General features: G+C 40.7%; 1 protein-coding gene across 11 annotated transcripts in view; it reads left to right on the forward strand.

The window, feature by feature from the left end:
* Positions 1–13709, forward strand: part of fbrsl1 (fibrosin-like 1) — an 884033-nt gene that overhangs the window by 467592 nt on the left and 402732 nt on the right. For 9 of the 11 annotated variants that reach the window (XM_080208005.1, XM_080208014.1, XM_080208006.1 and 6 more), the window contains one exon: positions 12195–12275. The exons of the other annotated variants lie outside the window; for them this stretch is intronic. In XM_080208005.1, the coding sequence (XP_080064131.1) occupies positions 12195–12275 (81 nt within the window). The remainder of the gene's footprint in view (positions 1–12194; positions 12276–13709) is intronic. 11 annotated transcript variants of the gene reach the window in all.

The following is a 13709-nucleotide window of genomic DNA, read 5'->3' on the forward strand; positions in this document are numbered from 1 at the left end:
AGTCAGGAGATTTTATATTAAGTTGTAATTGTAAAATTGTTCTTCAGTGATTTGCTTTGTGTTTCAAGGCCTGTGATCTGTCTTGTACTGATATATGTTCAGACACCCAGCATGCCACAAGCAATATGAGTATTTCTATTCTGTGGGCTTTTATCCTAGGAGCAAGTAAAATGCTTCAATTCGTGTTTAATGGGTAACTCAGATTATACAATATCATTAGACAGGGAAAAAATAATAGCCAATAGTGCTCCAAACAGATCAACGGATATTGCCTACTTTATAGGCTTTAGTTTGTGATGTCTAAGAGTGCAAGCATAGGGTCCATCTAGCTACTTATGCTTTAAAAAATAATACAAGCATGACAATTTATTTATATAGTAGCTCTAACATAAAACATCCCCGAGATGCTTTACAGGAGCATTATAAAACAGCGTTGACACTCAGTCACGTAGGGAGATACCACGTCAGATGATCAAAAGCTTATTAGAGAGGAAAGTCTTAAGGAGTGTCTTGAAAGAGGAAAGTGAGGCAGAGAGTGGTATGGAGCATATCCTAGAGCTTAGGACCTATGTAACTGAAAACAGTGGAGCAGCTAAAATCAAGGATGCTCAACATGCTGGAATTAGAAGAGTGCAGATACCTGGAGTTGTGGGGTTGGAGGAGATTACAGAGACAGGGAAGAGAGATGCCATGGAGGGATTACCTGAGGCAGTTTTATCAGATAATTAATAAACTGGCACATAGGCATAATCCTTTGGGGATCTGACCTAACTAGCTGTGAGGCTTGTTAAGATCCCCTTGACGGAACAATACACCAGATTTACCAAATGATTCCCAAGGAAGAAATTACCAACAAGATTTCACTGATGGGTGGCATAGTGGTTAATGCTGCTGCCTCATTGCACCAGGGGCCCCGGGTTCGATTCCTGGCTTGGGTCACTGTCTCCCCGTGTTTGCTTGGGTTTCCTCCAGGTGCTCTGATTTCCTCCCAGTTAGTAAGACGTGCTGGTTTGGTGTATTGCCCATGCTAAATTCTCCCTCAGTGTACCCAAACAGGTGCCAGACTGTGGCGACTAAGGAATTTTTCACAGCAACTTCACTGAGTGTAATGTAAGCCTACTTGTGACACAAATCAATTTAAAGTATAAACTTGATTTCAACTTCTGCTTTAGCACAAATCTGACTTGCATTAACCATGCATGAAGGAGCAGATGATACTTAGAATTAAACAGTAAAGTTCACTTTAAACAGTTGGTCGATACAATAGAGGTTACCAATGAATATATGACTTTTATATTTAGTTACTTAATGCAGACATTGATTCCCCAGGTACAGTGAAGTGAAACTGTGACTGACGGATTGGAATGTTAGTATGTAAAAATGCTCAATCATTCTGTTTAAGTTGGAACACGTGCCACTGACGTGCTAAACACTAAACTTATTTGAATAGTAGTGCGCAAATTTTATTTATAGTTATCTTTCTTTGCATGTAGATAAGCTAGCTGTTCTAACATGAAGATCTGTTGCAGATGCCATCACATGATCATGAAAGAGTACCATATTAACATGACAGAGTTTTATGGTTATTTTGAATGAAGTATGCAGAAACCAATTTGTTCTTGTAATACAGAGTACCATTACCCACTAAATGGTTGAGCAGGCACCTTGCTGGGAGGCATGTAACTTGTGCAGCTATTTTTCTTTCCAAGCCAATTTTCTTCCGCTCTTTTGAAAACACTGTTTCTCACAAGTGAACAATTCCACAGATATTTCAACCAAGGTGACATTCTTCATTTGTAATATTAGTCACCGAGAGTCAGCAAGCTATTCTGGAGGGCATCATAGCCAACCCAAATCCTGCTTTCGTCTCAAATTCACACGCGAGACTTTCCAGCAGTTGGAATCCACATGACAATCAAGAGCCAACATTTTGACATGCATATTGAGGCTGATTAAACCAAACTCTTGCAGTGTTGTGGGAGATTTGCTAACCTGGCACAGGCATGAAACTTTTGCAGCTCTTTAACTGCTTCCTGTGATTGCATAATGAATTGCCCTACAATTTGTCTTCCCTTTCAATCAGTGTTTGGTCCCACTCCCAGTCAATCTGGCTGAAAGAGTAACCTGTTTTGCTAAATCTCCTGTAGACTATCTTGTTTGAAACAATGCACTGAAATACTGATCTACTGGGTTTCCTTTAACCAGTTGAATTTATGGACAGTGTCATATTGATAATCCATAATGAAGTTTAAATTCTCTGAAAGAAATCCACAATGGAATTATTTTTAATTGTTGCATCTGTTTTTATATAAATTATCTAGTCCTTGACAAAGTAAAGACAATTACTTGTGCCAAGAGCAAACTTTAAAATATTCATGCTGCAGGGAATCACTTTGAAAACAATCAACAGAAATCCATGTTTAACTTCAATGATTTGGAGATATGTTAATGGTAATCAATGTACAGTGTTTTTCTTTCTCTATAATGACTCCAGATCATTGTTATTTAATGAGGTGCACTATGATATTCACAACAAACCTGCACTGTCCAGAAATTAAATGTAGCTGAAGTACACACAAGGGGTGCATTTGATTCTTCTAGGCAGTTTTAAGAGTCTCAGCCTTTGTGCCTTACATTCGTTGTCCTGAGAATTCTCCAGAAGGCACAATATAGATTCTGTAGTAGTTCAAGGATATCAGTGCAACATTATATAATACAAACGTATGAATTAGGAGCAACAGTAGGCCATTCCAACTGTCGCACCTGCTCTACCATTTGTTGAGAATCATGGCTGATTTGATTGTAGTTGCTACTTTTCTATTTCCTTTGCCCTTTGATTCCTTTGTTAGTCAAAATTCTGTCAAACTTTGTGTTAAAATATTCAATCCAGACTCCACTGCTCTTTGCAGAAGAGAATTCCACAAATTAATGACCCTCAGAGGAACAAAATTCTCCTCATCTCCGCCGTAAGTGGGAGACCCTTCATTTTTAAACCAGGCCTCCTAGTTCTAGTCTCTCCCTCACAAGTGGAATCATCCCTTCAGCATCCATTCTGTCAAGATTCCTCAGGATCTTGTATGTTAAAATAAGATCACCTCTTATTCCGAACTCTAATAGGAGCAGACCCAATCTACTCAACCCATTCTCTTAAGATAACCCTTTCATCCTAGGAATGAGTCAAGTGAATGTTCTCTGCACTTCTTCCAATGCAGTTACGTCTTGCCTTGGATAAGGAGACCAAATTCTGCACAGTACTCCGTCCAGGTGTGGTCTCACCAATGTCCTGTACAAATGTGGCAAAACTCCTTTACTTTCATATTCCATTCCCCTTGCAATAAAACACAACATCCAAATTACGTTTCTAATTCCTTGCTGTACCTGCATACTAGCATTTTGGAATTCATGTACAGGGACACCCAGATCTCTCTGTACCACCAAGTTCTGCATTCTCTCTCTATTTAAATAATATGCTTTTTTTTTTATTCTTCCTGCCAAAATAGACAAGTTCACATTTTCCTATTTTTCACACTCATCTGACAATGATTTCCTATTCACTTTGCTGACTCCTTATGTCCCCTTCACAACTTATTCCCCTGATTATTTTTGTGTTATCAGCAAATTTAGCAACCACACATTTGATGCTTTTATCAAAGTCATTGATATAGATCATAAATCATTTGAGGCCCCTTGATCCTTGATGCACTCCATTGATTACATCTTGCTGACCTGAAAATGACCCACTTATTCCTGCCCTTTGTTTTCTGGTGGCTAACCAATCTTCTAGCCATGCCAATATGTTACCCCCTAGACCGTGAATCCTTATTTTGCGTAGTTATCTTTGGGCCGGAATTTTATGGCTCATGGTGGCGGTGTCTCCCCAGTCGCGGATTTCCCAGTAGCAAGGGGTGTATTCAACAGGAAATCCCATTGACAATAGCGGGACCAGAAGATACCATCAACCATTGATGGATCAGCTTTCACGGTAAGTTTCATAGAAAATCCTTTGCTTGCAGAATTATTCCTAACCTCATTCAGTTATTTATGTAATTAATATTTTACCTTCCTCTTACTCTCTCAAGACCAATAGAAAAATCTATGTTTGGCCTGTCATAATACTTTATGTTCTTTAAGGCCTATGTGATCTATGGCAGAAATAAATAAATAAAACTTTCTGTTTCATTCTCTTTGCATCATAATTTTTGCAGCTCCCATTTCAGAGGCACTGGAAGATAATGCATAGACAAATTCAAATATAAATCTATACATAATAGTTAAAACTCTTGTTTATGATGCAAGTTCTGCCCAAAACCCATACTACTTGTCACGATTTTTGAGTAGAGCTTTTATATTAGCAATTGCATCAAATTCGAAGAATATTTATAACGGGAATTTTTGAACAGGAACATTTTGTGGCATAAAAGCCTATCTGCGAGTCATGCTGTAGCTTCACATTTGCTACCACTGGAAACATTACAGTATTTCTCACCTAGGTTGTCGGCCATTTTTGTTTTTGATGTGGAGATGCTGGCATTGGGTAAGCACAGTAAGAAGTCTCAACACCAGGTTAAAATCCAACAGGACAATGTTTTTGCCCTGTGATTTCTAATTTAATAATTCTGAATTTTTTTAAATTTCCAAAAAACATCTTTGCTTTCTTTCTAGCCTCTGTTTTTCTGTTATCTATTCTTTGCTACCTTCCTCTTCCGCCATTCTTCCGACCACAGCCCGGTTGGGTCTTGCACATCTCCCTCCACCCTACTAATCTACAAATGTCTAATTGATCTCTGTCACCAAGTCTGTACAAAATGTAAAGTACCTCTGTGCAGCTGCTATACAGGCCATTCCAACCCATCTCTCCAGCTTTCCCTTGATGTCACCCCTAGACAATCTCGACCATTATCCACTACCTCTTCCTGACCCAACTCTCAAAACTTTGGAGCCTTTCACACACTTTACTGTGCCACCTGCTGGACCTTCTAACCTATTTTAATTCCAAGACTTTTTACCTGATGCGTCCCGGCCTCTTCAAGTTGATTTGTGGCACTGCCACAAGTACCTGTACATATGCTATTCTAAGCCTTGTGCAAAATTCAGCACCAGTAGTTTTTGGTCAAGCCATGGTCTTCTGCCTTTCCCGTGACTGGAATTACATTTTTATCAACAAAATTTCTTACAATTCTTTAATTGAACCTTTATTATATGGAAAACATCAGTTCAGTCTAGCCACTTTTTAGTAGCATAGGATTATTTTACTAGCGCAGGTTTATGAGTGCAGTTCACAATATTTGCTTCACGCTCTGAGCTAGCCAGTGTAGTCGAGATCCTACCTTTACGTACATTAAGCTTGCCGAATGTCATAAGTCCCAGCCCTGTCATTGCAAGTAATGTAGAGTGGAAGAACAGAAATCAGATACATAGATTGTTAAAAGCAAGAATGCAGGCAGATAGAGCTATAAAAGTTAGAGTTTCCACATTTTCCGTACAAGAGGATTGACTATAAAGGAAATTGCTGGTGGATAAACAAGGTATTTGTTACATTACTTCTGACAAGAGTCATCCAGACTTAAAGGTTAGCTCTGTTCTCCCTCCACTGCGATGCTGTCAGACTTGCTGAGGTTTTCCAGCAATTTTTGTTTTGTTTCAGATTCAGTAATTTGCTTTTATCCCATTCAAGAAAAGGTTATGGTCCCTCAAAAAGGTGTAATGTATCTGGTGTAGTAACCAATGATACAAGGCTATATTTGCAATGAGGACATGGGAGAAACTTAATTCAACAGAGAGTGAACGTTAAGATGGGAGCTAATAGATGTATTCTAAACTTTCCAGGATTTAGATAGTAAATAAATTGTATTTCTGTTAGTAAATGAATTATTAACCAAGGAGAATATATTTAGAATGAATGTGCAAAACATAAACAAGGTTAACATTTTTTCACTCAAAAGACTGGGAAAATGAAGAATGCAACATTGGTATTTTCTGCTGAAGCACAGTGAGGTGAACGGACTTCCTTTTGCACTGAAATTTCTGATTATTCAGTTTTTAAGTACAGTGATAGAGCTTAACACAAAACCAGCCACAGTCATAGCTCTGAAAATGCAGTCATAAGTGGCAAAGGAGATGTTCCCAGGCTTCAGAGTCTGAGCATCAAGGGTTTGTTTTTCCCGTAGACAATTTTTATTTCTTGATTCAGACTTCGTGTTTTTAGGTTTTTTACCCCTCCCCTATTCCATTGGACTGCCGACACTGCAGACTTCTGTGTAACCACCCTCACTGTCAGGCTGAGCATTGACAAGACTATGCTTCTGTGGAACATTTCCATTCAACTTTGCAGCTCTGCTCTTAAACTTGACCATCGTTAACACCTATATTCCACAGCTTTTATCAGTTGCCTCAACTTCTCCAGCAACTGGTTCAGCAGCCTCTACATCTATTCTACAGGAACATCTGCTTATCTAAAACTGCACTTCCCGTATCCTTTTACTTGTCCCATCCTTGCTGATCCCACGTAACAAACAATCCACTGACTCTGGCCCCTTTGTTGCCTTCCCTCTGCTGACCTAATGGCGGAGCCATCAACTGCTTGACCCCAACTACGACCAGTAACTTCCAGCCTAAATCTATCTTTTTTGACCATTTTTCAGTCAGCTATCTTGCTAATCCTTAAATTTTCATTTACTTCCATTCAGGTTAACCATTATTTGAAACAACAATGTAAACACACTGATTAAAAATCTGAGAATTACCACAGTTTTTCTCGACCATTTGCTTGACAGCTGCTAACTTGGCAAAGGATTGCTTAAAGGGTATAACAATGATCATTAACTCTGGAATAAATTATCCGATATTTAAGCTCGATGTTTGTAAGTGGGCAACTTTTAAAATTTGTTCTGAGAGTCACTGAAGCATCTTCCTGTAACTGTTAATCAAATAGATACTGATTTCTCGCAAATACTTTCTTTGTAACAAGTTAAGATTCTTTTGGCTGCCATTAATACAATTGCCCAAAATGCAAATACAGAGTCCCTGCAATGTATTGACTGAAGCATCACTTTCTATTTGCCTATGGAGCTATTTTTATACAGTTTTGAACCTGTTTTACCAGGCAATTCCTGAAACCTAGGGCCTTTGAGGATATTAAGTGAAGCTTTCATAGCAATAAAATACAGTTGATAGAAAATAAAAATTTAAGCTGGGATTCACCCCAAAAAATTCTTGTGTCAAAATTGTGTGAAAACAAGTCATTTATGCTGGCTTTTTCAGTGGGAGTTCAGAGAAGAATCTCCCATATTCTGCACTGCAGAGGCCTTCAGTGTGAATATCATTAAAAACTAGGGCGAGAACCTACCCCTGGTGGAGAGGCTGGAATCAGCACACTGAGTGGGCTACTGCACATGCACCTATCTGTCAGTGCCAAGATCGGTGCATTTGCAGCGGCCCTGTACTGACGTCCTCCTGATTGCTGGCCAGCTCGATCACTGACGAGCCCTGCAATTCCCACAATGTCTGCTCTACGCCTGCCCACTGCGGCCCAATCACTGGACCCCAACCATTCCATGGCCCAGCCCTGAGCCCCACCCAGCCCCAACACCCCCTCCCCCAAACCCCAGATCCATCCCAATCTCCAGCTCCCCACGAGGGTGCCAATGCCCAGGGGGCACCTCACTCCCACCATGCCTGACCCTCCAGTGGGATTGGGCCACTAGCTCCCCAAAATGGAAGAGCTACTGAAATCTTGCTGGAGTGAAATACTTCTTGCGGGGAGAGGGCTAGCAGGCCCAGAGACTTTAGTGCCCAGCCCGCTAAATCATGTGCAGAGTAAGATTAAAATTAGTTCCGCGCCTCCCCATCAATTTCCAGCATGGGGGGGAATGCATGCACAAATCCCATGGATCGCCTGCTGCAAGATTCTCCCAGCCCGCTGCACTTAAAAATTAGCACATTGGGATAGGAGAATCGTGGCCCTAATGTTATTGAGAGAAAATATATTTCTCAGTCACATTAGGGCAGACCTTCCCACTGTATTTGCCTACAGTTGAGATGAAAATACTTTTAATGTATTGTTCAAAATATAACATCCATTTTTATCATGTTACTATCTTGATTTATTCAGTGAGGACCTAAATCGCTGGAGCTAAATGTGTGCAAGTAATGTGCATTGCCTAATAATGTCTTTTACTTTTAGAGGGTCTTTTTTATTATGCTTAAATAGCAATACAAATTACATATTGCAATAAGCCACCATTAGTCCCAGATGACTGGTCGTGATTTAACCTGAGAATCACCACACCTTAGGCGAAGGACAAGGGTGAGAAGCATAACCTCTTGGTCCAGGAATTGAACTCATGCTGTTGGTGTCGATTTGCATAGCCAACCAGTTGTCCAACCAACTGAGCTAAAGCAACCCCGTACTGCAATATAGAACATTACAGCACAGAACAGGCCCTTCGGCTCACAATGTTGCGCCGACCAGTTAAAAAACAATGACCCTCTAACCTAAACCAATCCCTTTCCATCCATAAACCTATCCACGGATCTCTTAAACGCCCCCAAACTAGGCGCATTTACAACTGCAGCAGGCAGGGCATTCCAATCCCTCACCACCCTCTGGGTAAAGAACCTACCCCTGACATCTGTCCTATAACTACCCCCCCTTAATTTAAAGCCATGCCCCCTCGTGCTAGCGTTCTCCATCCGAGGAAAAAGGCTCTCACTGTCCACCCTATCTAAACCTCTAATCATCTTATATGTTTCAATAAGATCCCCTCTTAGCCGCCTTCTTTCTAATGAAAACAACCCCAAATCCCTCAGTCTCTCCTCATAGGACCTCCCCTCCATACCAGGCAACATCCTGGTAAACCTCCTCTGCACCCTCCCCAAAGCCTCCACATCCTTCCTATAATGTGGGGACCAGAACTGCACACAATACTCCAAGTGCGGCCACACCAGAGTTGTGTACAGTTGCAACATGACGCTGCGACTCCTAAATTCAGTCCCCCTACCAATAAACGCCAAGACACTGTATGCCTTCTTAACAACCTTATCTACTTGATTCCCAACTTTCAGGGATCTATGTACACATACACCTAGATCCCTCTGTTCATCAACACTATTCAGAGTCCTACCGTTAGCCCTATACTCTACACATCTGTTATTCCTGCCAAAGTGAATTACCTCACACTTTTCCGCATTAAACTCCATCCGCCACCTCTCGGCCCAGCTCTGCAACTTGTCCAAGTCTCCCTGTAGACTAAGACACCCCTCCTCACTATCTACCACACCTCTGACTTTGGTGTCATCAACAAATTTACTAATCCACCGAACTATACCCTCATCCAGATCATTTATAAAAATTACAAACACAGTGGCCCCAAAACAGATCCCTGAGGCACACCACTTGTAACCGAACTCCATGACGAATACTTACCATCAACCACCACCCTCTGTCTCCTATCTGCTAGCCAATTCCTGATCCAATTACCTAGATTACCCCCAATCCCATACATGTGCATTTTCTGCAGAAGCCTTCCATGGTGAACCTTATCAAACGCCTTACTAAAATCCACATATACCACGTCAACTGCCTTACCCCCATCCACCTCTTTGGTCACTTTCTCAAAATCTCAATAAGGTTAGTAAGGCACGACCTACCCACTACAAAACCATGCTGACTATCTCTAATCAATTCATTACTCTCTAAATAACTATAAATCCTATCCCTAATAATTTTTTCTAAAACCTTGCCCACAACAGAAGTAAGATTCACCGGTCTATAATTCCCGGGGAAGTCTCTGTTCCCCTTCTTAAACAATGGGACAACATTCGCTATCCTCCAATCTTCCGGCACTATACCTGAGACCAACGACGACCTGAAGATCAGAGCCAGAGGCTCTGCAATCGCCTCTCTTGCCTCCCAGAGAATCCTAGGATAAATCCCGTCCGGCCCAGGGGACTTATCTATTTTCAAACCCTCAAGAATATCCAGCACGTCCCCCTTATCAACTGCAATACTGTCTAGTTTACACCCCTGCAACCCAGTGTTCTCCTCAGCTACATTTATGTCTCCCTGCATGAACACCGAAGAGAAATATTGGTTCACTGCCTCTCCAATCTCTTCCGGTTCCACACACAACTTCCCTCTGCTGTCTGTAACTGGCCCTAATCTTGCCCTAACCAACCTTCTGTTCTTAACATATCTATAGAACGCCTTAGGATTCTCCTTAATCCTATCAGCCAAAGTCTTTTCATGTCCTCTTTTAGCCCTTCTTAACTCACTCTTCAACTCCCTCCTAGCCAATCTAAAGCTTTCTAGTACACTACCTGAGCCCTCAAGTCTCATCCGAACATAAGCCTCCTTTTTCTTTTTAACCAGCGAATCAACTTTTTTAGTGCACCACGGTTCCCTAGCTCAACCAATTCCTCCTTGCCTGACAGGGACATACCTATCAAGGACTCGCAGTAGCTGCTCCTTGAAAAAACTCCACATTTCGGACGTTCCCAGTCCCTGTAGTCTCCTACTCCAACCTATGCTTCCTAATTCTCTCCTAATAGTCTCATAATTACCCTTCCCCCAGCTAAAACTACTGACCCGAGGTTCATGCCTATCCCTTTCCATCACTAAGGTGAACGTAACTGAATTGTGGTCACTATCACCAAAATGCACACCAACTTCCAAGTCTAGCACCTGGTCTGGCTCATTTCCCAGCACCAAATCCAATATAGCCTCACCTCTAGTTGGCCTATCTACATACTGAGTCAAAAAACCTTCCTGCACGCTTTGTACAAAAACTGACCCCTCTAACGAGCTAGAGCTATAGCAATTCCAATCAATATTAGTAAAGTTAAAGTCCCCCATAACAATTACCCTATTACTTTCACTCCTAACCAAGATCGTCTCCGCAATCCTTTCCTCAATCTCTCTAGAACTTTTAGGAGGTCTATAAAAGACTCCCAACAGGGTGACCTCTCCTCTCCTATTCCTAATCTCCGCCCATACTACCTCAACAGACAAGTCCATATGTTTAAGACTCCCAACAGGGTGACCTCTCCTCTCCTATTTCTAATCTCCGCCCATACTACCTCAACAGACAAGGCAATATGTTTATTTTGTTATCTTTGTTCTTCTGCACCCACCCCCTAGTTGTGGGTGTCTGCTCTTGGTAAAGGCTATCCATCTCCAGGTGGATTCACCTTTCCACTTTTATCTTTAGTAGTTTGGAAATGTAATCATGATCACCATTGATATTGTTCAGTTATTGTCCAAAGGAGGTCAAATTCAAGCAGGAGGCAGGTTGGTGTCATTCCTCCTTTACCAAAATAAATTTTTGCAGTGCAATGTCCTTTTTCCATAAAGCGCTACTACTTGGCTGCCAATTCCCTGTTATTATTTCCCTTCCCTCATAGACCATTACGTACAGTCCCCATCCAATTGCCCCTGGGGCTGAAGACTTTGTTACTTTCTATCATCCTCTGCAAGTGAACTGGCAGAGGATTTGGCATTGATGTAATGAGATGACACCTTTACTGCTGAAGTCTTTCACTGGGCATTCTGGTCTGCCATCACCTTTTCTCACCTGCTACCCATCCAAACTCCTTTTGAGATGATATCCTTCTTTACAAGGAGCTGTTCTGCCCACCTCAATACCACAGTTGCATGCAGAAAATATTTATAAAATATCTGGTGACATTTTGTTTCTGGTACCTTGGAAGCAAAATGTTATAGCTGCTTTTCATTGGTGCTATTTAATGAGGGTTGCAGAAAAATGATTTTTTCTAAACCTAGTTGTCGCACCACTAATTCGGACGATAAGTCTGTGGTAGAGTCTATCACGGTGCCAGATTCTGTATCATTAATGTGAAGAACCAGCTTTCAAGGGATCAGTCCCCCAAATCTGAATTTAAGGAAAATTGACATGTAATCAGCTAATGTTCATGAATTGGAAAATTTGGGTCAAGCTACATGCTGCAACTTCATTTAATATTTCTTTTAAAGCTTACATTAGTTATAGTCAGTTTGTGTAAAATGTAACCAAAGGCCCACTTTCCTCAAACTATTGTAACTCTAAAGAGCACCATTGCATTGCACCAAGACCAAATTATATCCAGTTTGCAATTTTGCTATATAACTCCTAGCACTGTGAGTTAGCATGTTATCTAGGTCTGAACGTGCTTCTAATTCTACTTTATAATATTTTCAGATGTCATATACAAAAGATGTGCGAATTTCGAAAGCTGAAAAGGCCTTCAGTACTCAAAGGGTTAATCCTCCAACCAAACAAGTGAATATCCTTTTTTTTAATTTGTTTTTCTAAATGTGTAGGGCATTTAATCTTTGGAGGACAATTAGAGCATGTTTCAACATTCTTTTTACTATATGCAACACTATCATCAGAAATTCAGAGCATAAATAATTTCAAAAATGCTGCTCACAAAATGAATATTGAATGCTACCAGATGAATATTTTGTCCAAAAGATTAAATAATTATTCTCAACCAGATGATGATCCCTTTGTTCCTTTACTATCTGTGACTGGGGAAAAATTGAAATAAATGTAGCATAAGATTTGAGTTGCTTCCTTAAGGCACTATATTAGAAACTGTTAGGCCATTCACCAGTGCTGTCAAAAAAATTCTTGAGACTATTGTTCACATTTTATTTTATTGGTTGGGGATGGGCTGGGGGAGCCATTAACTCTATTTCTGGGTCTGTGGCTAATTCCAGACTAACAAAAACAAACAATCTGAAGATATTTCTAAAAACTTGGTTGTGCTTAAAATAGAAGCACCCTTTCCACATGAGAAAAGCAAAGATGCAGCAGTGTTCACTGGGCAGAAGTGGGGGGAAATGGCATCTTAATTTATTTCCCCCTTGGTGCTAATTGACGAGAAAGCTTTTCTCTACTAATGAAAGGTGGCTCTGTTTGGGCTCTGTGAATGCTTTGTTGCATGCTTTGTATGGCTTTCAATCCCCAATATCAGTGCACAAAACCAACAGTGTATGCTCCCAAAATCAGATTTTCTTATCATTTCTTTCTCTGTTGGGTAATTGGAACTTAGCAGCATATTAAGAGTCTGATAAGTGACATTTCGTATTTTGTTGTTTTGACCTAAGGAAAGCAGGGAGCATTTTTGCCTTCTCTTTTATTTGTCATACTAATCCCTTTGATGTTTGTACTGCTTTAGGATTCTATATACAGCCATGCACAATGGTTAAAAAGGTTTTTGCTGTTTCTTGACCCGTCAGCTTAAGAACTTGCCGTTTTTTAGTAAATTGAATGGATCACCTTCATTATCATTTAAATGAACCCTGTATCCTTCCAAATGCTGAAATTTGAATGTGGTTGTAAAGCTGTGATAATTTGAAATATTCATTCCCTCAAGGGTAACATTTCAGAGGCACTGAATGCCATTGTTACACATTCTCATATTTTTCTGGGTGAGATGGGAAAATAGACTGGTAATTGTCTGCTGAGCCTCTAGAATGGGTGCTCCTGTTAGTCAAGACATTGGCTCTAATTGTCATGGGGGGGTTGCTGATGAATCATGGTGTATGCGTGCAGCAGCCAGGGCCAAATTGAGTGATATAGCCAGAGCTATGTGCAAATTGGCAATTATTAGCACAGCAGAAAGGCTGGCAGGTGTAGAATGCCTTCTGAGCTTTTGATTGAAATAGGAAATAGCAAAATTTCTGTGATGAAGACTAGCTGATTGGG

Source organism: Carcharhinus amblyrhynchos, chromosome 20 (assembly GCF_965287045.1).
Source record: "Carcharhinus amblyrhynchos chromosome 20, sCarAmb.v2.hapA, whole genome shotgun sequence".
In the NCBI taxonomy this organism is placed as follows: domain Eukaryota; kingdom Metazoa; phylum Chordata; class Chondrichthyes; order Carcharhiniformes; family Carcharhinidae; genus Carcharhinus; species Carcharhinus amblyrhynchos.